Source organism: Bos javanicus, chromosome 25, assembly GCF_032452875.1.
Source record: "Bos javanicus breed banteng chromosome 25, ARS-OSU_banteng_1.0, whole genome shotgun sequence".
NCBI classification, from domain to species: domain Eukaryota; kingdom Metazoa; phylum Chordata; class Mammalia; order Artiodactyla; family Bovidae; genus Bos; species Bos javanicus.
Genome location: NC_083892.1, coordinates 4,113,652 through 4,141,022, shown reverse-complemented (window position 1 = coordinate 4,141,022; position 27,371 = coordinate 4,113,652). Strand labels below are relative to the sequence as shown.

The 27,371-nt window shown below is 46.1% G+C and overlaps 1 protein-coding gene across 1 annotated transcript in view; it reads left to right on the top strand.

Moving 5' to 3' along the window:
- LOC133238201 (ectonucleotide pyrophosphatase/phosphodiesterase family member 7-like) overlaps positions 1-26,503 on the top strand; it is a 35,843-nt gene extending 9,340 nt beyond the window's left edge. The window contains exons 2-6 of the mRNA XM_061401045.1: positions 9,501-9,646; positions 18,387-19,013; positions 22,746-22,983; positions 24,352-24,475; positions 26,257-26,503. Coding sequence (XP_061257029.1) covers positions 9,501-9,646; positions 18,387-19,013; positions 22,746-22,983; positions 24,352-24,475; positions 26,257-26,311 — 1,190 coding nt within the window. The 3' untranslated portion in view covers positions 26,312-26,503. The remainder of the gene's footprint in view (positions 1-9,500; positions 9,647-18,386; positions 19,014-22,745; positions 22,984-24,351; positions 24,476-26,256) is intronic.
- The last annotated feature ends 868 nt before the right edge of the window (positions 26,504-27,371 follow it).

Below are 27,371 nucleotides of genomic sequence, written 5' to 3'. Positions count from 1 at the left end.
AAACATGAAGAAGCAAAGCAAAGAAAACCACAGACTGCGATAGAAAAGGTGTCCCTCCAACACCAGCCATTTCCACAAGAGGATAAAAATGGGATTCATGGGGGAAAAAAACTAAAGATAAAGGATGGCTGGGAAAACAAGGCATTTCCTAACTTTTCATTGTGGCAATTTCCAACTTGCAGAAAAAGTAGAGAGCATTTCACAAGGAAGCTCTGTGTACCCAGCACCGAGCTGCAAAAATGTGTCCACATTTCACCTCACCTGTCCGTCACTGTCCCCACCCAAGGCCCTTTATTTCCTCTTTCCTTCTTTCCTTCCTTGAATCTTTTAAAGCAAGTTTCAGACATCATGTCACTGCATGCATAACACATTGGCATGCCATTCTATCCCAAGCATTTGGTTTGTATCTACAAAACTTCCACTTCATATTTAACAGATTTGACGTGAATAAACTAGAATCCTTGCAGGTAGAGAAAAGATCTGATTGTCACCAAACAGTTTATCCTACTAGAGCTTCTCAAATTTGAACGTGTGTATGAATCATCTGCCCCCCAGGTGGCTCAGGGGTAAAGAACACGCCTGCCAATTCAGGAGACACAGTTTCGATCCCTGGGTCAAGAAGACTCCCTGGAGAAGGAAATGGCAACCCACTCCAGTATTCTTGCCTGGGAAATCCCATGGACAGAGGAGCCTGGCAGGCTACAGCCCCTGGGGTCGCAAAGAGTCAGACATGACTTAGCAACTACACAATAACAAGCTCCCAGTGCTGCCAGTGCCACAGATCCATGCATCACACAGAGGAAGGGTTAACCCAAAACACCAGAGCAGTGAAGCAGAAAATGACCGCTCAGGATCACAAGGCCTTGAGTGAGAGAGGAAGCTGGGACCACTTCAGACTGAGGACTCAGGTGTATTGGTTTCCTGCAGCTGCTGTTAACAAAGTACTGTAAACTGGGTTGCTTAAAGCAACAGAAAGTCTGGAGGCCAGAAGTCCAAAATCAGGGTTCCAATGGGCCAGGCCCTCTCCAGAGGCTCTGAGGGAGAAGGCTTCCTCGCCTCTTCCACTTCTAATGGCTGCCTGCATTCCTGGGTGTGTGGCCACATCACTCCAGTCTCTGCCTCTGTGGTCACATTGCTTCCTCCTTTTCTATCTGTGCCTTCTTCTCTTCTGCCTCTCATAAGGACACTTGCTTTTGCATTTAGAGCCTATGCAGATTGTTTTTGTTGTTCAGTCACTAAGCCCAACTCTTTTCAACACCATGGACTGTACCATGCAGTCTTCCCTGTCCTTCGCTATCTCCCAGAGTTTGCTCAAACTCAAGTCCATTGAATCAGTGATGCCCTCCAACCATCTCATCCTCTGTCATCCCCTTCTCCTCCTGCCCTCAATCTTTCCCAGCACCAGGGTCTTTTCCAATGAGTCAGCTCTTCCCATTAGGTGGCCAAAGTATTATAGCTTCAGCATCAGTCCTTCCAATGAATATTCAGGGTTGATTTCCTTTAGGATTGACTTGAGCTCTTTGCTGTCCAAGGGACTCTCAAGAGTCTTCTCCAGCACCACAATTTGAAAGCATCAACTTTTTGGTGCTCAGCCTTCTTTATGGTCCAACTCTCCCATCTGTACATGACTACTGGAAAAACCATAGATTTGACTATACAGACCTTTATTGACAAAGTAATATCTCTGTTTTTTAATATGCTTTCTAGGTTTGTCATAGCTTCCCTTTCAAGGAGCACCCATCTTTTTAATTTTGTGGCTGCAGTTCACTATCCACAGTGACTTTGGAGCCCAAGAAAAAAAAAATCTGCCACTCTTTCCACTTTTTACGTATCTATTTGCCATGAAGTGATGGGACCAGATGCCATGATCTGTTTTTTGAATCTGCTCATCTCAAAATCCTGAACTGAATTACATCTGCAAAAACCCTGTTCCCAAATAAGGCAGTACTCATAGGTTCTGAGAATAAGAATATGGACGTATCCTTGAGGAGGGGTGGGGGGACCGTTCAGGCCATTGCACCGGTAAGAAGGGAAAATGAATTGGGAAAAAATGCAGAAGAGAGGACAGATCCCATTTCTGTGACAGTGGCCAGTAAGGCAGGCCAAGGGTAGAACTGGGTGCTAACAGGGTTCCCAGACGGAACGCAAGTGTGGCTGTCCGCTGCCAGCTTCTTGAAGAGAGAATGTTTCTGTTTCTGACAGAGGATTAAAGGAAGAGGTGGGGAGTGAGAAAGCTGTTCTCTGCTGGCCTAGTTCCTGAGGAATCGTGTCTCTGCCTTCGGGCCATTCTCAAGTCCTGTTCAGGGATAGAATGATTTATTGATGGTCATAATTAAAAAGCAATGCCAAAAAAGAAGCAGTCAGCACTTTTCATCTGCACTTACACATGAGAAAGAGAAGTTTATTAAAATGGACGCTAAGGTCTTACTTCCCCATCCAGAAAAGGGCTCCCACTGTGAGGTGCCCTGCTGGGGTCAAGCCTCATGACTGTAGCAGGAGTTGATGAGGTTTTAAATTTTGAATGGTACACTGAGCCACCTGTTCTCATCCCCAGCAATTTTATTACAGGTCCAATGGATCATCCATGTGGCACTCTGAGTGTGTAGACTTCGGTTGAGTGTGGTTTTGAGCCCCACTGGGGGCTATTTATCCACCAGTGTCTTGGCTGTAGGTCTGACTGAGCTTCTCTGCTCCAGACTGGAGCATTGGGTTGATTTAAGGCGGTTGATTGACTTCATTTAAAGGCTGTTCTTCCTCACTGATTCCATATCAGCTGGTTAACAAGACCTTTCTTCTTTGGTTTGGGGAATGTGAACTTAATGAAGCACTGGACCCCACAGATCGGGAGGAAAATGAAGATACGTTTATAGCTTAATATGGTAGGTTGGTTCAAAGGAATTACCGACTGACACACAGTAGGTCCTTAAAATTAAAGTTGCTCAGTCGTGTCCGACTCTATACAACCCCATGGACTATACAGTCCAAGGAATTCTCCAGGCCAGAACACTGGAGTGGGTAGCCTTTCCCTTTCCCAAGGGATCTTCCCAACCCAGGTCTCCCACACTGCAGGCGGATTCTTTACCAGCTGAGCCACAAGGGAAGCCCAAGAATACTGGAGTGGGTAGCCTATCTCTTCTCCAGGGGATCTCCCCTACCCAGGAATCAAACCGGGGTCTCCTGCTTTGCAGGCAGATTCTTTACCAACTGAGCTATCCAGGGAAGCCCAGTAGGTCCTTAAAATATCGTTAAATAAATGAATGCATGACAAAGTGTGTCTGTGCCCATATAATCTATTGGCAGACAGTTACCGTTGCACCTGAAAATTTGTGGTAGGAATTGAGCAAATGTTTGGGGGCATGAATGTATGATGAATCCCTACAGTTGTGTCCGACTCTTTGCAACTGTAGCCTGCCAGTCCCCTCTGTCCAGGGGATTCTCCAGGCAAGAATACTGGAGGGGGTTGCCATGCCCTCCTCCAGGGGATCTTCCTGACCCAGGGATTGAGCTCACGTCTCTTATGTCTCCTGCATTGGCAGGAGGGTTCTTCACTGCTAGTGCCACTGGGAAGCCCCTTGGGGGCAGGGGGATGCTCTTATTGAATATATTAAGTTATGCATTTTATTTTAATTCCACTAAAGGTTTATTTTATAGGTTTATTTAATGATTTTAACTATTCTTTATAGGCTTATTTTCATCCCACTATAGTAATTTTTTCCCAAATTGAGTTTGGACTAAATCAAGGTCTGCTTCCTACTTGTTCAGTTAGTACTGGCCGTCTACTGTTGGGGCAGAGGGGGGAGGGAATTTGTTCAATTAAATCCAACAAACATTTGTTGAATGCCTACTAGGGGCAAAGGTCTACGCTTTGTGCCAGGGAGACACCAAAATGAATGAGGCACAGCCCTACTCTCAACCACATCAGGAAGTAACAGCTGTAAGAAACAGAAATCCATTCACGCTAGCACAAGGAAAAGGACAGCAAGGCAGGGCTCTTCATGGGCAAACTCATGATCGTGGGAACCAAATTAGAGGCAACTGGGGAATAGAAACTGCAGTTATAGAAACCAAACTTCCTCCTCTGGCTCTCAGAAGCCCTGTGGGCTCTCTTATCTGCCCTGTGGGCCTTCTTGTCTCTGCTTCCCTCACTCGTGACCACCTTTCTCTTTTCACTCCTGGTTCATTGTGGGAGAAAGCAGAGCCTACCACCAGCTGATTAGTTACTGTGTCTTTTGGTTCAGATTTTAAGAAAGAGAGAATTGGGTTTCTGGCCAACCAGCTGAACAAAGGGAGGAGACTTGGGGCAAACACGGTATACCTAGACATGTCTGTTAGTAGGGCCTATTAGTAGAGGAATTTCAAGAAAAAAAAAAAAATAGCTGTATTAGAAGCACCCAGAACACATTCTATTTTTAACTCTCTCCCGCCCCCTAGAGTATAAATACCATGAGACAGTCTACCACAGTGCTTGGTTGAAAATATCTGAGAAGGGGAGAAAAGAAGGGATAGAATTCAACTCTGGTTTCCTAAACCATATTTGAGAAATAAATACACATCAGTCCCTGAGAACCAGGCGAAGAAGTTGAATCTAGCTGGGTTCACTCCCAGACCTGAAACACTCAGCTGGGTGACTTACCTACACCTTGCCGTAACTGATACAGTGTGGGAGTCTGCATTGTACCCTAATTAAAGTGTAATTAGCAAGCAGCAGGAATCCCATTCACTAGAAGAGCTCATCCTACTTCCTGTTTCACTTGCATAATTACCTTCCTCGCCAGACACTGAAATGACAGCGATGACAGACTCTCAGAATGATGGAGCCTGGAAGGCCCTTGGAAACCATTAACCCCGCTCGTTCTTCAGACAGGAAAACTGAGGTCCGGAGAGAGATCAAGGGCTCACAAGCCCAGCCATCCATCCTCCCCACCACCCCACACACTCTGCTTGTGCAGCATCATGTGAAACCAGCAGGCTCTGGAAGTCTAGGCACAGACAACGGCGTTTGTTGCCTTCACGCAGTATTCCCAGCCAGGTCCTCCCGATTGTCTCCAGAGAGTGTGTGTGCTCAGTCATGTCCAACTCTGTGACACCATGGACTGTAGCCCGCCAGACTCCTCTGCCCATAGGAGTCTCCAGGCAAGAATACTGGAGCAGGTTGCCATTTCCTACTCCAGGAGATCTTCCCAATCCAGGGATTGAACCTGCATCTCTTGTGTCTCCTGCATTGGCAGGCGGATTCTTTACAACTGCGACAACTGGGAAGCCCTAGAGTATAATGCAGAGAAAATGCAATTCAAGTAAATCCAGGGTGGCTGCTCCTGGCAGCCACGTGTTTTCTAGCTTCCCCTCTCCTCTGTCTTCTTTTGCTCACGTTCCAGAATTGGCCTTTGACCAGGGTAAAAAGGCTTGAGCAGCAAGGAGGAGGAACCTACAGGGCAATGGAAACCTCTCCTGGGTGATGAGTGGTTCCCGGCCACTGGTTGGATTGCCTTTAAGTGTCAGGGTGGGAATAACCCAACCACTACAGAGCAGATTCCCTTTGTACAATTACTTGGAATGAGCCATGCCACAGAATGGAAGCATCATCCTCCCTGAGATCATTTTAGGTTAGTTGTTTGAAACTCAGGTAATATTATTTTGAGGGAGAAATGGATGCTATGATTGGTTAGCCTACTTAACTGATGCTCCAGGGCATGGAAGCCAGAATTTGTAGGGTGCAGGAGAAGTTTCTGTGCCTACAGTGTGTGTGCATGCTGAGTTGCTTCAGTCATGTCCGACTCTATGGACTCTAGCCCGCCAGCTTCCTCTGTCCATGGGATTTTCCAGGGAAGAATACTGAAGTGGATTGCTGTGCTCTCCTCCAGGGAAGTCTTCCTGACCCAGGGATCAACCCACGTCTCTTGCATCTCCTGCACTGGCTTCCTCAAATCCCTCCTCCCATGTCCTCCCAGTGGCTCTGGACACCTCCATCCCCACATTTCTCCAGATACCAGAATGATCCGGGGTCCAAGGGCTCCCTGGTCCCTTAGGGAAGAGGGTGTGGGGTTACAGTCAGCCCAGATTTTGGAACAAGGGGCAGTCTGCTGGAACTAATCCACATGCCTGTGTGAAGGACTAACAGTCCCTGAACCAGTGGTTCCAACATGTCAATGTGCACTGAAACCACCCAGAAAGGTTGTTAAAATGCAGACTCCTGGCCCCTACCCACAACTCTGTATTCAGCAAGGATCAGAGTGGGGACCCAGGAATCTGTGTTTTTAACAAGCAACTCAATTGATTCGAATGTTGATGGTAGTCAATACCATGGAGAAACACTAGAATGGGTGAAATGGTGGGCATTCGTAATTCCACATGATTTGCTCTTTCCTGGGTGAAGAGAGTCACATAGAACAGGATTCAGGATATTATAGGTTTTTTTAAAAAATAAAGGCAAAGGAGAGCTCCCTGGGTGTCTATGTCTGTGCTTCCATGTCATCTGCTGCAATGACATGGCTCAGTCGTCAGGAAGCTGTAACAAGAGGGCTCCTGGTAGATTTCAGAAGGCTTCCATTATTTATTTGTGAGGCTCCAAAGGTTCTTGCCCATGCGACCTCTACCTGCTCCTAACAGAGTACTCTCACTCACGGGATTCACAGGCTGCAAAGCTCAACATCATCAGGCATTCGGAAATGCATTTCAGAACCACAGTGAGTTACTCACACCTGCTAGGCTGGACATAATCAAAAAGAGGAAAAGTGTTGAACATTGCTAACGGGAAAGTAAAATGATACAGCCACTGTGGACAATAGCTTAGTAGTTCCTCAAAAAGTTAAACATAGAGTTACCATATGACCCAGCAATTGTACTCCTAGGTATTTACCCAAGAGAATTGAGAGCAGGGACTCAAACAGATACTTGTACATGAATGTTCACAGCAGCATTATTCACAGCAGCCAGAAAGTGGAAACAACCCAAATGTCTACCAACTGATGGATGGATGTCTGGTCTATCGAGACAATGGAATATTATGCAGCCATAAAAAGGAATGGAGTATACATCCATGCTACCAAGGAGATGAAGCCAGGAAACATGAAGCTCAGTGAAAGAAGCCAGACACAAAACACCACATACTGAATGAGTCCATGTCTATGACATGTCCAGAATAAGTAAATCCACAGAGATAGAAAGCAGATTAGTGGCCACCAGGAGGTGTGGAGTGGAGCACTGCAGAGTGACTGCTAATAGGCAGAGTCCCTTTCTGGGGTGATGAAATGTACTAGAACTAGAAAGAGGTCCTGGTTGCACAACATCGTGAATGCACGAAATGCTGCAGAATTGGTCACTTTAAAATGTTAATGGTTAGTTTTATGTCACTGCTGCCGATGCTAAGTCATTTCAGTTGTGTCAGATTCTTTGCAACCCCATGGACTGTAACCCACCAGGCTCCTCTGTCCATGGGATTCTCCAGGCAAGAATACTGGAATGGGTTGCCATGTCCTCCTCCAGGAGATCTTCCCGATCCGGGAAGAATTCGACCCCGGGATCAACTTCATGTCTCTTATGTCTCCTGCACTGGCAGGCAGCTTCTTTACCGCTAGCGCTTTATGTGAATTTTACCTGGGGGTCGGGGGAGCAGGGAGTTGTAATTAAACCTCGCAGGTTCCACCCCCAGCTCTGCCACATGACCTTGAACAAACTCTGTGCTCCATTTCCAGCAAAGAGTGAAAGCTTTAATCAGGGATATAACAGTTCCCACCTTGCAGGGCTATTGGGAGCTTCACATGAGCTAATGTTCCCAAAGTGCATTGCTCTTTGGCGTGATGGTGAATGTGAGCCATGATTCCCTCACACAGACCCTACCCCTGTTACACATGCAAATCAAGGCTTGTTCACGTGCACACAGCAAGTTCAGAAGCCAAGTCAGGAGGGGAACCGAGCTCTCATGGATTCGAAGTCCATGCTCTTCACCTGTCAATTGTCTGACCTGATCCCTGACCAGGAATCTTGACACCTCCAGGCCCAAGTCCCTGGCAGCAGCACAACTTACTTCTGGTGACCCCACGCCTGGCTGGCTCTCAGGCCTGCCTGCAAGGCAGAAACGATAAAGCCACAACTAGTTTTGCTTCTTCCCCATTGAAAGCCTTGGCCTTGGCCACCCTAGGGGGACTTTACCCATCAGCAGTCTGGCAGTGGGAGAAGGAAATGGCAACCCACTCCAGTATTCTTGCCTGGAGAATCCCAGGGACGGAGGAGCCTGGTGGGCTGCCATCTACAGGGTCACACAGTCGGACACGACTGAAGCGACTTAGCAGTAGCAGCAGCAGCAGTCTGGCAATGACTCTAACCCAGCAGAGAGCATTTCCCTTCTCTGTGCCCATGACCACAAGTCCCAGTCACAGACGGTCCTTCTTACTGTGGACGTGGAGGAATCGTCACTGTTTTATGATCAGCAGGGTTACCCAGAGGCTTCATCGTCCCAGGAGGAGAGGGGCGTGGACCCTCAGCTCTCCCCCTGAACCTTTCAGCCCCCCTTTAGACTGGCCCTCACGTGCAGTCCCTTTTTCCCCAGTACAATGTAACATCACAGGGTTTTTTCCCCACATCTGGTTCAGTTCCTATGTGTTCAACAACAACCTAGCTTACTCACATTCCCCAGTACCTGCCTTCCTCCCTTGTGTGTGTGTGTTAGTCGCTCAGTCTTGTCCGACTCTTTGCGACCCCATGGACTGTAGCCCACCAGGCTCCTTTGTCTGTGGGATTCTCCAGGCAAGAGTACTGGAGTGGGTTGCCATTTCCTTCTCCAGCCTTCCTCCCTTAAACAGAGAGAAATAAGTCTGCCTTCATCTACTGCCATGTCTAGAAACCCTTCCTGGGACTTCCCTGGTGGTTCAGTGGTTAAGACTCCGTGCTTCCAATGCAGGGGGCATGGGTCCAATTTCTGGTCAGGAAACTAAGATCCCACATGCCATGTGGCCCAAAAAAAAAAAAATTTTTTTTTTAAACAAACCAAAAAAATTAAATCCTTCCTGATTCCCTTGGTTCCCTCAAACAGCCAAGCCTGTGGGAATCCTGGGAGAAACCCTGGGATGTTTGCATAGACTCAAGTCCACTGGATATTCCAGGTCATCACAAGCCAATGAGGAAAGCCATCCCACAGGAAGTGTCCCAATCCCAGACTCTTAGCTTCTGGACACAGAATAACCTGAGGAACTTGGCCTTCCTGTGCCCGGCTTCCCACCGCCCTCATCAGCTTCCACAGCCAACACCAACTTCCCCCAGGACTGTGAGGTCTGTTCCAGGAAGCAGATGCAATCTGGCAGGTCTGAGATATAATGACCCTTCCTTTGTGGCTGCCAATGTTTGCACCCCAGAAAAACAAGTCTGAAGCCCAGAGGGTCAGCCCTCGGATTAAGTAGGCCAACTGGAAGGATGTTGGGAGGGGCCATCTTAAGAACACGTGGACACCCATGGCAGCAACATTCATAGAACTTACCGATACCTTCCCTCCTTTATTCACCTCCAAGGTCGCTGGATCGAAGATCACGGAGTCATTCACAACATGATGTTCAACACAGAGACACAGTGGAAGTACTCCTTCAAGACCACACAGAACAAGACTGAGTGGTGGGACAATGGCGTTCTCCCCCTCTGGATCACAGCCCAGAGACAGGTATTGCCAGAAACCCTGGGCTGACTTCCTGGGACGTCACCTCTCATTCCTAGGCATGTTGTGGGGTGAGGGGCTTAGAAACTGTGTGGTCTTGAGCAAGGGTCTTATCTCTAAGCACCTGTTTCCCTAAATGTGGCACAGGCATCATGATAATGTGCTCATTTAATGGAGTTGGTGTAAGGATTAAATATAATGTGTACTTTATGCACATCTCAGCAAGCTTTAGCTGTTATGGATGGATAAGTCCCCATGAGGGCAGAGTCGGCTTGATCTCAACTGTACCTTCAAGGCTCATAGGGTCTGGACCCAGCCACTCTTTAATAAATATCTCTTCTCTTGCCTCTGGCTTAGGCATGAAAGCCCTTAGGAGTGAAGCTGACCACTCAATGCATGAAAAGCTCTAATGAGAACATTCACTTGAAAGTAGTAATATCCCAGCACCCATTCACTATTGCTTCGAAAAGGCAAAAATCAGTTGTACTTTGAACTCCAAGCCCCAAGCCTATTGCCAGTTTTGTGTTTTCTCTGTCAGCTTCCAAAGTCATCACTTCAGAACAGATCCTTCTTCTCTTCCCCCAAGATACCAGCCTTGGCTCCAAGCTTCCCTGAGTCCTGACCCTTCCTCTCTGTGCTCCCAGCCTACGCTGTGCATGCTACTTGGCAAAGGGGTGTGACTGCAGCAGCTCAGAACACAGCCTTCGGACTCTGACTCCCAGAGCAGGATCCAGCCAGCCCCACCCTTCTCCCGCAGCCTCACCTCGGGCAATGACCTCTGCTCTCTGCTTCATTTGCTCCCACCCTTAAAATGAGGGTTGTCAGAGTTCGTGCTTCACAGGCTCATTGGGAGGATTAACTGTGATAACACACGTGAGTTGCTTAGTGCTCACTGCCCGAAATGATCAGTCACTGTTATGAATGGAAGCTGAGGCACTTTAGCAGGACTTCAGCTGGTCACTAGAGCTTTAGGTCAAGACTATCCAACAGAACATTCTGTGATGATGGACATGTTCTATTCTGCATGGTCCAATGTGGAAGCCACGGGTGGTAATTGAGCCCTTGAAATGTGGCCAGTGAGACTGAGGGACTGAATATTTAGTTGTGTTTCATTTTCATTAGTTTCAATTTAAATCTAGATACTACACAAGTGGGACTCCCATACGGGACAACACAGCTCTAGAAGAATCACAGGAGGCTGGCCATGACCCTTCTCTACCTCAGGTTCATTTTCTCCTATTTGTTGTGCCCTAGTTTCCTTCCCCAGAGAAGGCAATGGCACCCCACTCCAGTGTTCTTGCCTGGAGAATCCCAGGGATGCAGGAGCCTGGTGGGCTGCCATCTGTGGGGTTGCACAGAGTCGGACACGACTGAAGCGACTTAACAGAAGCAGCAGCAGCAGCAGCTTCCTTCCCCAATCTATCACATTTTTAAATTTTGAGGAATAGACCATGCAAATAAACTCTGTCCTTATAATAAAAATAACATCCATAACACTCACTATGTGCCAGCGACTGATTTAAGTGCTTTACGAATATTAATTTATCACAACCCCGAGGTGGTGCTAAGGTTATGCCCCTTTAACAGATGAGTAAACTGAGGCACCAAGTGACACCATAACTTCTCAAAGTCACAAAACTAGTGAGAGGCAGGGCTGGGATTAGAACTCACTCTGGGTTCAGCAACTCTTTAACGCTAACCATGACATAATTTTTATTCTGTGGCCAAAGCATTTAGTCATGGACTTCAGAGTGATTCTTATATCTGCCAGGCTGCTAAGAATGTCTGTAAAGCCCTGATTAATTCACTACTCAAAACCCAGAGCCTCGCTCACTACAGAATTTGTTCACTGGCATGAGGCTTCTGGTGGCATTCTCCCTTCCTGGCACTTTCTTATGCATGGTTCTTGTCTCCTTGTCATTTATTTGCAGGACTTTTTTCCTCCTGCTCAATTCATAATCAGAGTGCTTTTCCTCTTTGCTGAATTCATAAGTGGTTGTGCAAAATGAGGATCTGGTGCAGGGCCAGGCAGCTGACAACACACCACTCATTTGGCAAGCAAATGTCAAGTTGGTGTATCTCATCCTGCCCAGGAAGGGCCATTCAGCCAATTCCCTGAGGAGCTGGCTCAAAAATCTCCTGTAATCAGAGCAAACCTGTGGTCCCAGGTCAGCAACCGCCCCTGCCAAAACAGGGTGACAAATGCCAAATGCCATGGGGTGGGCACATTTGCATTGCCAGGTGGGGTTGCAGGAAGGCGGCCCACCCTGTATCCATCACTGGGAAAATCCATCCTTCTTCTGAGTCTCTTCCAGGTAGGCTCTGTGGATACTGATGCATTCACCTTTAATAGGACTAAAATGTTTTTCTTCAGTGACACTAACGCTGCCAGAGTCCATCAAGATTCATGAGAATCAGTGTCTCTTGGTAGATGATGCCTATGAGATGGGATTCTCAACCACCTTTGCATCCAATCTCCACAGTCCACGAGGGTATCCTCACACCATCGGGACTTCCCTAACGGTCAGGCTATGAATGGAGAGGCTCCACTGAAAGCAAGTTGGGACTTTTTTTTGGCCTGCACTGGGTCTTAGTTGCAGAGAAGGCAATGGCACCCCACTCCAGTACTCTTGCCTGGAAAATCCCATGGACGGAGGAGTCTGGTGGGCTGCAGTCCATGGGGTCGCTAAGAGTTGGACACGACTGAGCAACTTCACTTTCCCTTTTCACTTTCATGCATTGGAGAAGGAGATGGCAACCCACTCCAGTGTTCTTGCCTGGAGAATCCCAGGGATGGAGGAGCCTGGTGGGCTGCCATCTATGGTGTCGCACAGAGTCAGACACGACTGAAGTGACTTAGCAGCAGCAGCAGGGTCTTAGTTGCAGCATGCGTGATCTTCACTGCCATGTACAGGATCTGTGTTGAAGTATGCGGGATCTTTAGTTGCAGCATGCTGGATCTAGCTCCCTGACCAGAGATCGAACCCAGCTCCTCCGGCACTGGGAACACAAAGTGTTAACCACTGGACCACCGGGGAAGTTCCAGAGAGCAGGCTGGGATTTTAAACAAGCTCCTGGGATAACTGAACCTGATCAATGACTAAGGTATTTCACCAAGTTCAGAAGTCCTAATTCTCAGAGAAAGGCAGGCAGCTATGGCTGTGAGACCCAGGAAGGTGAAAGTGTTAGTTACTCAGCTGTGTCCGACTCTTTGCAACCCCATGGCTGTAGTCCACCAGGCTCCTCTGTCCATGGGATTCTCCAGGCAAGAATACTGGAGTGGGTTGCCCTTCCCTTCTCCAGGGGATCTTCCTGACCCAGGGATGGAACCCGGGTCTCCTGCATTGCAGGTGGGTTCTTTACCACTGTACCACCTGGGAAGCCATGAAAACCTAGGGGCATGTTTCTCCTCTTGTGGAAGAGACAGAGAGAGTATTAAGATGTGAAATGGTGTGGGTGAGATACTCATGTCTGCCAAGAGTCTGTAACAGGACCGCGGTAGGCTGCCACCAGGAGGGGATTTGGAGAGACGGTGGGGAGGGCAGCTAAGGTTCTCAGTGTCAGCCAGATCTCCTAGACAAAAGCTTCCAAACTTGGAAAAGCTGTGAGAAAGAGGGTGCCAGCAGTTTTTGCTTAGAAGAGCATTAATAGCAACATAATACATCCCAGTACTGGTACAAATTGTGTCTCCATCACACATCATAAAGGTTCTAAGAATAATACTCTGACCTCCAAAAGGGCGTGGGAGGGTTAAAACACAGACTCTTGGCCCTCTCTATTCCTTCTGTTCAGTGACGCCTCCAGAACACAGAAGAACGATGAAAACACTCAGAACCAACTTATGGTTTCAAATATTGGATTGGTCAAAAACTTTGTTTGGGTTTTTCCATAAGCTATTACAGCAAAACCCAAATTTTCTGGCCAGCCCAATACATGGAGTCCATCTCTTTCCACTCAGTCATTCCCAAGAATGTGTAACTAACTCCTTTCCCTAAACCACTAAACATACTATCCACCAAAGTACAATGGGATGAACACTTCAGGGGCCTTTATAAAACCTATACATCTTGGTGACATTAATTCCGTCCACTAAAAGAAGAGACAAGACAAAACACAAAACCAAACTGAAACTCTTTCACTAATGATTGGTTCTGAAGAGTTCTGTTAAGTGTTTGTTGCTCAGTCTCGTCCAACTCTTTGTGACCCTATGGCCTATAGTCTGCCAGGTTCCTCTGTTCATAGAATTCTCTAGACAAGAATACTGGAGTGGGTAGCCATTTCCTTTTCCAGGGGATCTTCCCGACCCAGGGATCGAACCCAGGTCTCCTGCATTGCAGGCAGATTCTTTACTGTCTGAGCCACCAGGGAAGCCCCGAAGAGTTCTGTAGATTCTATACAAAAGCCAACACTCAGGCTTTGCCCTAAGAAGTATCAACTCTTGTTTTAAAGCAGCAGCTTAAGAGTAATAGCCACACTGATGCAATAGTACACTAAGGAAGAATAATGCACCTAATAAAACTAGTGATTTTCCAATTGCTATTGCTTCTGGAAACACTGATTATGCTAATTAAAGGGTAGAATAGTAAATACCCACTCTTTTGCATCCAATTAAGTGCTCAGATTGTTTCTCAGAAGTATTTGTTGAAAATAGCACTTTTGATTATCGTAGATCCCAAATAAACAGAGTCAAGTGTGTGTGTATGTATGTGTGTGTACACACACGCTCACATATATATTTCTCTCTGGAGCTCATTTCACAAAGCATCATAAATCCTAAAATTTCTATGGGACCAAGCGAGAAAAACCATAGCTTCCTAAGACCACCGCTTGGATACCTTTAAAGAAAGAATATGTGTTAAGAATATAGCACAAGAAAACAATTTTAAGTCGGGAACATCTGAGATTTAACAGGCAAATACCTAGGAACTTAACTAATATGCAGTGCTGCCTAAGTCCCTCACAATGTCAATGTCAGCTTATTCTAAATAATAAAATAGCCAAACTGTGTTCTACAAAATGTTGGAAGTTTCATCCTTCCAATCAATCCATACTTGAGAGCAAAGTCAATTTACACTTAGAGTTAAACAAACTACCATCGCTAAAAACTGAGAATTATGTCTAATGCCAATCAGAAATGCAATAAATAAATATTAGAGGATTTGCAAGTTAAAGCAACCATAGAAATTCTATTATCAGAAAGGAAAATGTGTTACCTGTAGAGGTTACAAATAAGACACTAGAACCCAAAAGAGAAAGCATTTATGAAACTATTTCCATAAGTTAATCAAGAGAGAAGAAGGTAGGTTTTCTGCCCCTAAAAGGAGATGTGATTCATGCATTCATGCAGCATGCACTTAATCAGCAGTCAGCACTTAAGTCTGAGCCAGGCCTGTCCTAGGTCCCAGGAAAAATGCATTCAACAAAAACAGCCACACTTTCTAGAGGAGGGAATTAGATAGTTTTCAAAGCAAGCAAATTAAGGTAATTTCAGGTTGGGGAAAGTGCTTTAGAGAACATAAAACCGGATCCCAAAATAGGAAATGAACGCTGGAGGGCAGAAGGGACAATATTTCACCTACAGCTATGGACAGAAGAACTTCTGGAACTGTACAAAGTGTTTAGTGTTAGGACTTCTGTCTTGGGTCAAGCTTCCTAAAACCAGAGCCTGAGGCAGGGACGCAGTGCATGTAACATATGGAGAGAGAGCTCTCAGGAGACGGGAGTAAGGAAAACTGACGTGGCAGGAGAATGAGCTAAGTGAGATGTGCCCTCTGCTGGACACCAGCTTCAGCCTGATCCCCCAGGAGCACAGGAACATGAATTGCACCCCCATGTTATCCCACCCTGAAGCCAGGGAGCTGGCTTTATGTCCTGCTGCTGGTCACTAGCCGTGGGCTGCTGAGGATAAAAGACCAGTATAGGCTACCTACTCAGGTGAGGCAGGTCTGGCCACTTGGCAACGGGATTTTTCCAAAACATGGAGGAACAGTGAGACATTAGCAGCACCCCCACAGAAATGGATGTGGGTGCACAAGCCCAATAAGGGGATCTGGATGGGGCCCCAACAGCATCCCCTACAACTTCCAAATAGCTTACCTGCCTCTTTCTCTCAAATGGTACATGGTAAGTTTGGCATTACACTTGATTATACTTTTATACCCAGTCGTATGCCACATAGCCATGACCCAGGTGCTAATACCCCACAGTTCATCCCATAATTTATTCCCTATACCAAATTGACACCATTACACCAGTACCCTCTCTTGGCTCTACTAAAGCCATTGAACTGTAGAGAGTTTTTCAGAATATCCAAATCTTGGGTAATACAAGAAGAGTCACAGAACAGCCCTCAAGTTAACAGCCAGGATGAAGAAAAGTAGTTGCTCCCCAAATAAGCAGGTCAGTCATTTATGGAACCAGAAATTTATCAAGTGCCTAGTATGTGCCCAGTCCTGGTCAAGGAGCTGCTTTACAACAACATATTTAGTGATATGGGTCCATCTTACTGTTAACTCGTTGGTGAGTGTACATAAAATTATTTTATTTTCCTAACAATTTTACCAGGCTTTATCCAAAAAAAAAACACCTTTCTGCTGAGGAGTATTATCGCTTAATATTTTCATGACTTTGAAATTACTTGTGTTGCTAACACAGCCTCATTTTCAGTCTGAAGACTCAGTTCTGCTCATGGTAAAACCTTCATCTCAGATCTGAGTCAAAGCTCTGATCCCCAGCACGCTCCCTACCCCACCACAGACTCTCTGGTGGCCCCAGATGCCTGGGAAAGAAGGAACGTGACCCATGGTCCACTCTCTCGAGTCCCCACCCCACCCCTCTTTCCCCAGTTTACCCACTGGAGACAAGGAGAGGGAAGAGACAAGCAGCTCCTCCCATGACGGCTTTTAAGGAAGCTTTTAAGGAGGCCAGGGCTCTTCTGTCGGCTGTAATCTAGTGCCTTGCCTGGTTTCCCGCAGTGTGACAGAGAGGTTGAAGGTGGCTGGGCCACTGACAACAGTTTCAGGTCAAGCAGCAACCCCAGGCTCTGGTCAGGCCTTGCAAGATTCAGCAGAATTTCATGGATGACCCACCACCTTCCTCGGACGTGAGGAATCCCATGCTCGCTGCTGCAGCCGTTCCTTCCATGACCAGAGCCTCCAATCTCAGCTTCCTTCTGCAGACTCCAACCCGGGGGTCTACAGGCACATTTCAGTTCCACCTTCAATGCCCCTCAAGAGACAGAAACTGGAGGAAATAATCATCACCCCTCTACCTGATCGTGCGGTTGGGCCCAATGCTCTTTGTTCCTCTCCAGGAAAGACAAAAGCTGAGCTCACTGAACGCTTACCAATGTGCTCCACGTGCATTTAGTCCCTGCAACCACCCCACGAGGTGGCATTAACATCCCCACTTTACAGATGAGGAGACAGAGGTGGAGAGCGTTTTGGCAACACACATCCAAATGAAAGAGAAAAGATAAACCCAGGCAACCCAGCAATAAGCACACCTTTAACTGCTCTGTTGTCTGCCTCTGGGTCCGGCATCAAGCAGACATCTGCACAGGGAATAAGATGACAGCCTTCGCTTTTGCAAATACCCCAGAGTCTATAAACATTAGAGATGGGAACAGCTAGGCAAATTCTTTCATCTCTAACAGCCCCAGAGGGAGTCCGCAGATCTCATCTCGTTGGCTCTGGCTGGGACATGGGCCCAAGGCTCAACCAACTGCTGTGGCCAGGGGACACAGTGTCCCCTGACTGGCCAGCCCAGAGCCACACCCCACCTCTGGAGCCTGATGTGGGACCAACACACCCCAAACCAGGCATGGAGCAAGAGCAAGGAGGAGAGCCTCCAGGGGATGTCAGATGCTCCAAACCTGCAGATGGTGGAGTGGGCACTGGGCAGGCAAATATATTAACTGCCCACTGCACACACTGGACACACTGGGGAAGGCTTGTGGTGGCTTGTTAGGTCTAGAGGCAATGAAAAGAGTGCCTGCCAAGGGCCAAAACACAATGCCCAACACTTTATCTTAAAGCTATCTGGATTAATCCTCAAAAAAGTCCCATCAGCTTCTTGGCATTTTACAGGTAGAAACACTGAAGCACTACGAGATTAAAGAACTCACTCACCACCGCCAGTTTAGAAAGTACCATTTCTCCTCCAATCCAAGGAACTTTTTTATTTTTTATTTTGCCATCCCAAATTGGAACACATCTTCCAGTCACTGAAGTGTCAGCGGTTTCACTGGCAGCATTTTTCTTCACTGCTGCTGCTAAGTGGCTTCAGTCGTGTCCAACTCTATGCGACCCCATAGACGGCAGCCCACCAGGCTCCCCCGTCCCTGGGATTCTCCAGGCAAGAACACTGGAGATGGTTGCCATTTCCTTCTCCAAGGCATGAAAGTGAAAAGTGAAAGTGAAGTCGCTCAGTCGTGTCCGACTCTTAGCGACCCCATGGACTGCAGCCCACCAGGCTCCTCTGTCCATGGGATTTTCCAGGCAAGAGTACTGGAGTGAGGTGCCATTGCCTTCTCCAATAAAGGCATGTCTTCCAATTATTGGTGTTTTAGATTCCAGGAGATCCTGGTGATGTCAGGAATGAAGCCCAATCCCATCTGCCTCCAAAGCCCACATGTTTTCTATGCATGTTTCTGGACTGGGGCAGGGCTGCCAACATGTTGGGCTTTGCATATGATGAGAAAGACAGAAGAAACAGCTCTAACAGGCTTTTATTCTTGCACTCGCAGGGGAGGAAAACAGCGTCATTCCACTATCCCGGGGGAGGCGCCAAGTACCAAGGGGAGGCTGTCCAGCGGTCCCTGGTGGAGTCGCACACCCACCCAAATGGCAACGAGACAGAGTGGAGACAGAACATCGACATCGTCATGAACTGGTTCACCAAGGAAGATTTTGACTTCGTGACCCTGTACTATGGAGAGCCAGATAGCGTGGGACACCTCTACGGACCTGACACAGAGAATAGGAGGGCAATGATTCAGCAAATCGACAGAACCATCGGGTACCTGCTGGAAGCCATTGGGAGGCACAGCTTGACTGAGCACCTCAATGTCATCATCACGTCAGACCACGGCATGACCACCATGAAAAAGAAACCCAACATCACCGAGATCCTCCTGAGAAACTACATCAGCTTCAAGGACTTGGTCCAGTTTGACATTGTGGACTACGGCGGCTTTGGGATGCTTCTGCCCACACCAGGGCAAGAGGAAGCTGTTTACCAAGCGCTGAAGAACGCTCATCCTCACCTCAATGTCTATAAGAAGGAGGAATTTCCAGAACGCTTCCATTTTGCCAAACACGAGCGGGTCCTGCCAATCGTGATGTACGCCGACCCTGGTTATAGCATCAGCGGGGTGAGTGGATTCTAAAATAGAGTCCATCTTGGATCTGGAAGGCAGCCAGTAGGGAAGGACTGTTCTGAAAAAAATTAAAACATAAGTGCATGCATGATGAGTTAGTAGTAGCCCACTATTTTCTGAGTGTTCCCCACCTCCCCGCATCCCACCCTACCTACCCTGCTCCATCTTACCATTATGCAACAATAATGACATATATCTCTGACCAAGGTTGTGTCTATGGCTGTGTTAAAAATTTAACATGAGTTATTTCATGTTTGGGCTTCCCTGGTTGCTCAATGATCTACCTCAATGCAGGAATTATAGGAGATGTGAGTTTGATCCCTGAGTCGGGAAGATCCCCTGGAGGAAGAAAGGGCAACCTACTTCAGTATTCTTGCCTGGAGAATCCCATGGACAGAGGAGCCTGGCAGGCTATAGTCCATCAGGTCATAAAGAGTCAGAAACAACTGAGCAACTGAGCGCACACACACACACTTTATTTTTGTTTTCCTAACAACCCTAAAGGTTGATTCTCTTATCTTCCCTTTGTAATAAGGAAGAAACCAAAGCTGGAGAGGAGTGATTTGGTATTAGAAATGTAAGGCTGGTGTACAAACCCAAGCCTATGTGTTGGATCAACAAGAGATTAACACCCCTCCTTCCCCCAAAAAAACACCTTCTCATTCCCATTTGCATATAGTCAAAAGAAAAAAGGCAATCCTGATCACATAAAAATTTATACACAGATGCCCATGGCAGTATTATTCCTAATAAACAAAAGGTGAAAACAACCAAAATGCCCGTCAGCTGATGAATGGATAAACAAAAGAGGGTCTAGCCATACAGTGGAATACTATGTAGCCATTAAAAGGAAATGAAGTACTGAAACATGTTATCATGTGAATGAACCTTGAGAGCATAAGGCTCAGTGAAAGAAGTCAGATAGCAGAGACCACATATTGTATGATTCCATTTAAATGAAATGTCTAGAATACACAATTTTATAGATACGGAGCATAGATTGGTGGTTGTCTAGGACCAGGGGAAGTTGTAGGGAGATTGGGGAGTAACTGCTGAGGGGTATAGGCTTTCTTTTTGGGGTGATGGAAGCGTTCTAAAATTGACTGTGATGATAGTTTCACAACTCTGTGAATACACTAGATACCATTGAATCGTATACTTTAAATGGATACATTGCATTGTATATGAGTTATATCTCAACACAGCTGTTATGAAAAAAATAAGAAGCCTAAAGAAGAAAATACCAAAATCAATGCTAATTGTGAGACATACATAAGACATGCGCATCAAGGCAGGCAGAAGCTTAAACTGATCACTGCATCCCATTTTTTTAAAACTACCAACCAATAATTCATGACAGAACAAAGTTTAAGTGATGCTTCAATATCACATGACAGAAGACTGTCTCAGGTACAACCTGAAGGATGCTTGTCTAAGGCTATGAACAGAAGCCAAATGTCATAATTACATTTGCAATCTGTATACTCTTCAGTTGCTGAAAGTCCAGAGTATAACAGGTCTGGGAAAGCTCATAAGGTTATTGTTTAATATTGGTGGAAACATTTACAGTAAAATGCAAAACTTAATTGGTATTTTGTAAGCCCCCACGTGGCCTGGAGCAAAGGCCCTGCCAAGAAGTTTCCATAGCACTGACCCCTTTGTAAACCTGGTTAATGATGTCACAGTTTGAGAGGGATGATAAGACATTTAATTGGACAGTCCTATTCCCAGCATGACCAACCAGATAGTTTGAGGGATGGGATGCAGTGATCAGTTTAATCTTCTGGCAAACTATCTGTTAGACAGAAAATCTTTTGTGTCTCAATGCTCTAATTGAGTCCACTGCTCATATTCCCACCCACCTGCCTGCCTTGATGTGCAGAGCAGAGTGGGTGTGACTCTTCTCTCTTAGGATTCAGTTCAGTTCAGTTCAGTCACTCAGTCGTGTCCGACTCTTTGCAACCCCATGAATAGCAGCACGCCAGGCCTCCCTGTCCATCACCAACTCCCGGAGTTCATTCAAACTCATGTCCATCGAGTCGGTGATGCCATCCAGCCACCTCATCCTCTGTCATCCCCTTTTCCTCCTGCTCCCAATCCCTCCCAGCATCAGAGTCTTTTCCAGTGAGTCAACTCTTCGCATGAGGTGGCCAAAGTACTGGAGTTTCAGCTTTAGCATCATTCCTTCCAAAGAACACCCAGGGCTGATCTCGTTTAGAATGGACTGGTTGGATCTCCTTGCAGTCCAAGGGATTCTCTAGAGTCTTCTCCAACATCACAGTTCAAAAGCATCAATTCTTCAGCGCTCTTAGGAGCTTGCAAAGAACATGAGGCCGTTACTGGGATCACTTAACTGTTCTTAACAGGCTGCCCCATGGCATCAAGTTCTTCCCAGGTGGCGCAGTGGTAAAGATTCCACCTGCCAATGCAGGAGACACAAGACATGGATTTGATCCCTGGGCGGGGAAGATCCCCTGGAGTAGGAAATGGCAACCCTGCTCCAGTATTCTTGCCTGGGAAATCCCATGGACAGAGGAGCCTGGAGGGCTACAGTCCATGGGGTTGCAGAGTTGGACATAACTGAGTGACTGAGCACAAGAGCATAGCATGGCCTCAAATGCCTTTGGACTGGTTTCTTTAGCCAGGTGAGGGAGCCTGAGCTGAGCAGACAGGCATCAAGACAACTATGAGACCAAGTTTTCAATACACAGAGATCACATGTCTGACATGCCAGAGTATCTGTTGGTCCTAAGAAAATAAGAAAATATAAACAATGCTGTGGTGTGACTGATGTTACTTTGTCCCTTGAAAAGGGGTCAGACAAAAATCTATCTAGTACTCATTAAACAATTACCTACAATCCTGATACCCTCCTCTTTAATCCTCCTTTCCCCCGCCCCAAAAAAAATATGCAACTTTGTGCCATAAGAAACAACATACCTGGGGACTTTCCTGTTGGTTCAGTGGCTAAGACTCTGAGCTCCCGATGCAGGGGCCCAAACTCAATCCTCAACCCCACAAGCCCCAACTAGGAGTGTGCCACAGCTAAGATGTGGCGAAGTCAAATAAATAAATAAATATTTTTGAAAAAGAAAATAAATGCTCCTAGCTCTAGAGCCAGTCTGGGTTCAAATACCTGCTCCAACATTGGCTACTACATGACTCAGGGTAGTTTATTCATCTGTAAAATGGCAGTGATGAGGATAGAGCCTTCACTTTATAAAACATTCAGAACACTTCTTGGTGCACAGTGAGCCCTCTATGTTTGCGCCTATTAGGACCGTCAGTATTACTATCTTATTACTGCTTCCAACAGGTGTGCTTTTCTTTGAAAAAGAAAGTGTTAGTCACTCAGGAGTGTCTGACTCCTTGTGACCCCACACACCAGGCTCCTCTGTCCACAGAATTCTCCAGGCAAGAATACTGGAGTGGGTTGCCATTTCCCACTCCAGGGTATCTCCCTGACCCAGGGACTGAACCCAGGAATCCCAAATTGTGGGCAGCTTCTTTACCATCTGAGCCACCAGGGAAGTTGTGAGCTTTATTCTCTTCCTTAAAGATCTTCCATGCCTGCTCCTTTCTGCCACTGCAGAGAGCAGTGTCCTTCCTTGTCATTTAAGTGCTCAAAGATTTCCTGGATCTAACAACTATGGAATTAACTAAGGGGCAATTTTCTTTCAGAGGACTGGAATCTTAACTGACTGTTTCGTTGTTATTATTTTTCAGCGAATTATACTATATTTCAACAAAGGAGATCATGGTTTTGATAATGTCTACATGGATATGAAGACCATATTCAGAGCTTTCGGGCCTGATTTCAAGAAGAATCACCTGGCTGAGCCCTTTGACAGCATCCACATCTACCCCCTCATGTGTAAGCTCCTGGGAGTTACCCCTGAGCCCCACAATGGCTCCCTGGCAGTCACCCAGGAAATGCTGGTAGACACTTACGACCAGCACACAGGTGAGACACAAAAGCCACCACCAAGAGATTGGTAGTGTGGTTTGTTCTGTCCTGAGATAGAGAAGATTCAAAAAGGGGTTTTCTGAATCGGGGAAACATCAAGCAGAACAATCCTGTTTCCTGGCAGCTTCAGTGCCCCCAGCACAAGATTATCAGCAGCAGCTGTGAACAGGTAGCAGATGAAGGAGGAAGTCCCTTGCTGTGTTGGTGACATTTTATACAGTGCCTACAGGGCAAAAAGGAAGGCTCTCCATAGAGGGTATCAGGCAATAATCCTTCTGAGCCTCAGAAAACATGTAGAGTCTGCCCCCCAGATGCCCCTTGTAGATTCTGAAAAGCGGCCTTCCTTCAGCAACTCTGCATGCTGGTACCCAGAGAAAAGCTGCTCACAGGAGAGGAAAAAAGCTTTAGTGCTCTTCTCATGGCTAGACATGGGGGCAGGGGTTCCTGTAAATGAGGCTGAGAATCCTTAAGACTTCAAAAAACTAAATCTCGGTGATATAAAGAAAGGAAGCATCTCTGGGAATTTGGCTGTTTACAAACACTCGCCAGCATTTCTTCTGTGGGGAGACTTAGTGCCCAGTGATTTATCAGATGCTTAGAGCAACCACACTCATTCGAAATGGAGTACAAGGAACAGCTCCCTGCACTCTTCCCTTCTGCCAAGCCACTACCCACAATCTTCTCTGGTGGCTCAGACGGTAAAGAATCTGCCCACAATGCGGGAGACCTGGGTTTGGTCCCTGGGTTGGGAAGATCCCCTGGAGAAAGAAATAGTTACCCACTCCAGTATTCTTGCCTGGAGAATACCATGGACAGAGAAGCCTCACAGACTACAATCCATGGGGGTCATAGAGTTGGGAACACAACTGAGCAATTAGAAACTAGACCCACAATCTTCATGTGAATTTACTAGAAACAGGATGTTTGCAGAAAACTAAATGAATGGCAATTCTCTAAGTTATTGAGAATTTCTTTTTAAGTTTTAGAGTTTTGCTACAACTCCTTGGCCCCTACACCTGCCCCATATGTAATCCTGGGAGCCTGGGGTGAGGTGTGTTTGATCATCCGTTATTGATAAGCAGGACATCCTACCAACTGATTTTCAGTGAATTGGGTTTTAGCAAATTGGTCATTTGGCAAAGTGGTCATTAGGCAAATGGGTCATTTGGCGAATAGGTCATTTAGTAAATTGGCTTTCAATGACTTGTCCTATGAGATTTCTCTACAGTGAGCACTTTCTTGGGTTAAATGTACATTTCGTTTCCATAATTAATATTCACCAGTGCCTAGATAGGAAACTTCCCAGAGACCCAGGAGCAGCCTCTTAATCAGATCATTTAAAACCATCTGATTTTTTATTAACAGGAGCAGAGATGAAGAGGGCATCTGCTCTCCAAAACACAGCAGTCAGTCTCACAGTTGTCACAGGAGTCCTTGTGGTTCTGTTTGTCGCTGGTGTGACATTCACAGTCTTTTGTCGGAAAAAGACGTGAGTAGTCTGAGAGTTTTCTGTGGTTGATCAGTGCACACTGTAATAACCCATTTCAACCACTTTCTGAGTGTGTCAGGGTCCAGCACTTTGAGGACCCAGCAACCAGGGATATCTTTGTGAACTTGCAGTCTGGGCAGTAGTACAGGGACCAAGACTCAGAAGAGCCCCCAGCTTGGTTTGATCTCAAAAATCCTGATTTTTAACAAAGACCCCATTTTCATTTTGCACTTGGCACCAAAAACTATGTTCCAGTTTCATTCGTTTCCCAGGATTGCCATAACAAAGCACCACATACTGGGGTGGATTACAACAATAGAAACTTGTTGTCTTGTGGAACTAGAGGTTAGAAGTCCGAGATCGAGGTATTCACTTGATCCCTCTGAAATGTGTAGGGGAGAAGTCTTCCTGGCTTCTACTAGCTCCTCTTGGTTGCCAGCAATCCTTGGCATTCCTTGGCTTGTAGACACAATCTCTGTGTCCACCATCACATAGCCAACTTCTCTCTGAATCTCTGTCTTCACATGGAATTCTCTCCTCTTAAAAGGACACCAATCATGGAATTCACAGCCACCTGTATTCCAGTATGATCTCCTCCTAACTTAATTACACATGCAGAGACCCTATTTCCAAATGAGGTCACATTCCTAAGTACCAGGGGTCATGACTTCCAACACATCCTTTCAGGGGAACACAGTTCAACCCTGGTTGAACTGGTCCTGCCATCAACAAAAGCACTCAACGGCCCTGGTACACTGCTTTCTACATCTCCATAGTTACATCAGGAGACTGAGCCTCTCACATCCCATGTGACACTCAATCCTGACCATGCCTCTGCTTTCAAAGAGCTCCTGTCTCAACAGCATGGAGGCCTCCTGAACACCGTAAACAGCCTAAGGAAAGTCAGAACTTTACTTAACCTTAACTCCATTACAAAGCCCACATTTAATGTAATTTATATTTGAACTATAAAATTTTCCTATAAGTTGAAACATGACCTATAAAAGTCTCTATACCCCGAAGCAACATTTTAGAAAGAAATCAATTGGTCCTTTTCTGCAGAAACCATTAGCCATAGAAGAAAGAAAGGAAAAACCTCAAGGTACTGATTGAATGGCCATTCCCACAGCATAATTTCTAAAAGGTAACCATTTCATATAGTTAAAATGTATTAGTTTTTCATCATCCACCATCACCATCATCATCATTATTAAAGCAAGTCTCAAATCCAGAAGTTGAATCTTTACTATAGTGTGTGCATATATGCATGTCTTCTGCCACTGAAAGGACTGTTTAGATATACCCTAAAGCTTCTCTCCACATCAATACCACTGGAATTTTCACTTTCTATGTTAAATAGCAGTCCTAATTTTCACTAACACCTGAACACACCACATCTGTGAGGTCCATGGACCATTACAAATCCCTTCAGTGCCTTGATCCTTCCAAGCTCAGGTGTGAGAAATATTACCTATGACCTTTGTCCCTCCCAAGAGCCCACAGACAAAGATAAAGGTATTGTCTGTGTGTAGGTCAATGGTGTGGCCCACTTAGGGGTCTTCCGCAATCTGCCTCCCATCTATGGCGTCAGGGAGGCTAGACAAGCCTAGATTTATTAATATCTTAGTATAACATCATGCAGCATCACTTACTCTGGTTTGACCCTGTATGCCCTTTGGTTCCTCAGAGGAAAGGTAATTAATAGCTATTATGTGTGTTAATAGAAAGCTTGGTATTCATGAGTTTGACCCATTTCCAATGGTTTCCACTCACCACTGCAGGCAGAGAGCTGACCAAAACAGCACAAGTGAGCCAGTACGCATGACCGAGCTCTAACATCGTTCCTTCAGGACCAAGATCCAATCATCTTACATCAGATGTTTCTACCCCAGGATGCTGTGACTCAGAGGATTTATGCAACATCTCAGACCCAGAAACCTTTAATTCCTTGTAAAAACACAGCAATAACCACAGTTCACACTCTTTACTTCAATCAACTGTTGATGGAATAAAGGACAATTTTTGTCAGATCCTGTGCTCACATGGTTCTTGTAGAAGAACAGATATAAGAGAACAAACGCATTCAATTAGAATTAATTTTCCTCTCTTGTTCTCATAGCTGAGCAGGGCTCAAGTGTTTCTCATCTGAAAGGGGTAATAAGACTCATCTGTCCCCATCAACTGCATTGTGCAAGTATATTTAACAAATTAGCTCCCAAGATGCTTCCAAATAGTTATTTCAAGAGATTTATGAAGGTAAACTTATTAGACTCTGAACACAGTTCAAACTCCAGGGGCAGCACCAGCGCCTTTCACTGTCCTGCTTTTTACTCAAGACATAATAAGGTCAAATGGAAGTAACTTTTTTTCTTTTCTTCCCCATCCCCACCTGTGTACCATTCTAACTCCTTTCCGGATTCTTTTCCCTGCAAAGTCAAAGCTCCCACTGTAAGCCCTCATAGTTCCATGTGCTCACTGGCACTGTATATATTGCCATGGTGCTTCTACATTTATTTGTGTGATAATTAGTTCAATACCTATTTCCCCCATGAAACCCTGAGCCCCTGGAGGGCAGGGAACCACTCCTGGTTCTTCTCACTGTTGCATCCTCAGCACCTGATAGTACCAGGCACATGAGGTGAGGTATTAGTTGCTCAGTCATGTCTGACTCTTTGCGACACCATGGACTATAGCCTGCCAGGCTCTTCTGTTCATGGAATTCTCCAGGCAAGAATAATGGAGTGGGCTGCCATCCCCTTCTCCAGGGGATCTTCCCAACCCAGGAATCGAACCCAGGTCTCCTGCATTGTAGGCAGATTCTTTACTACTGAACCACCAGGGAAGCCCTACCAGGAACATAGTTTATGCTTAAAAAGTATTTGGTGAATTAAAGATT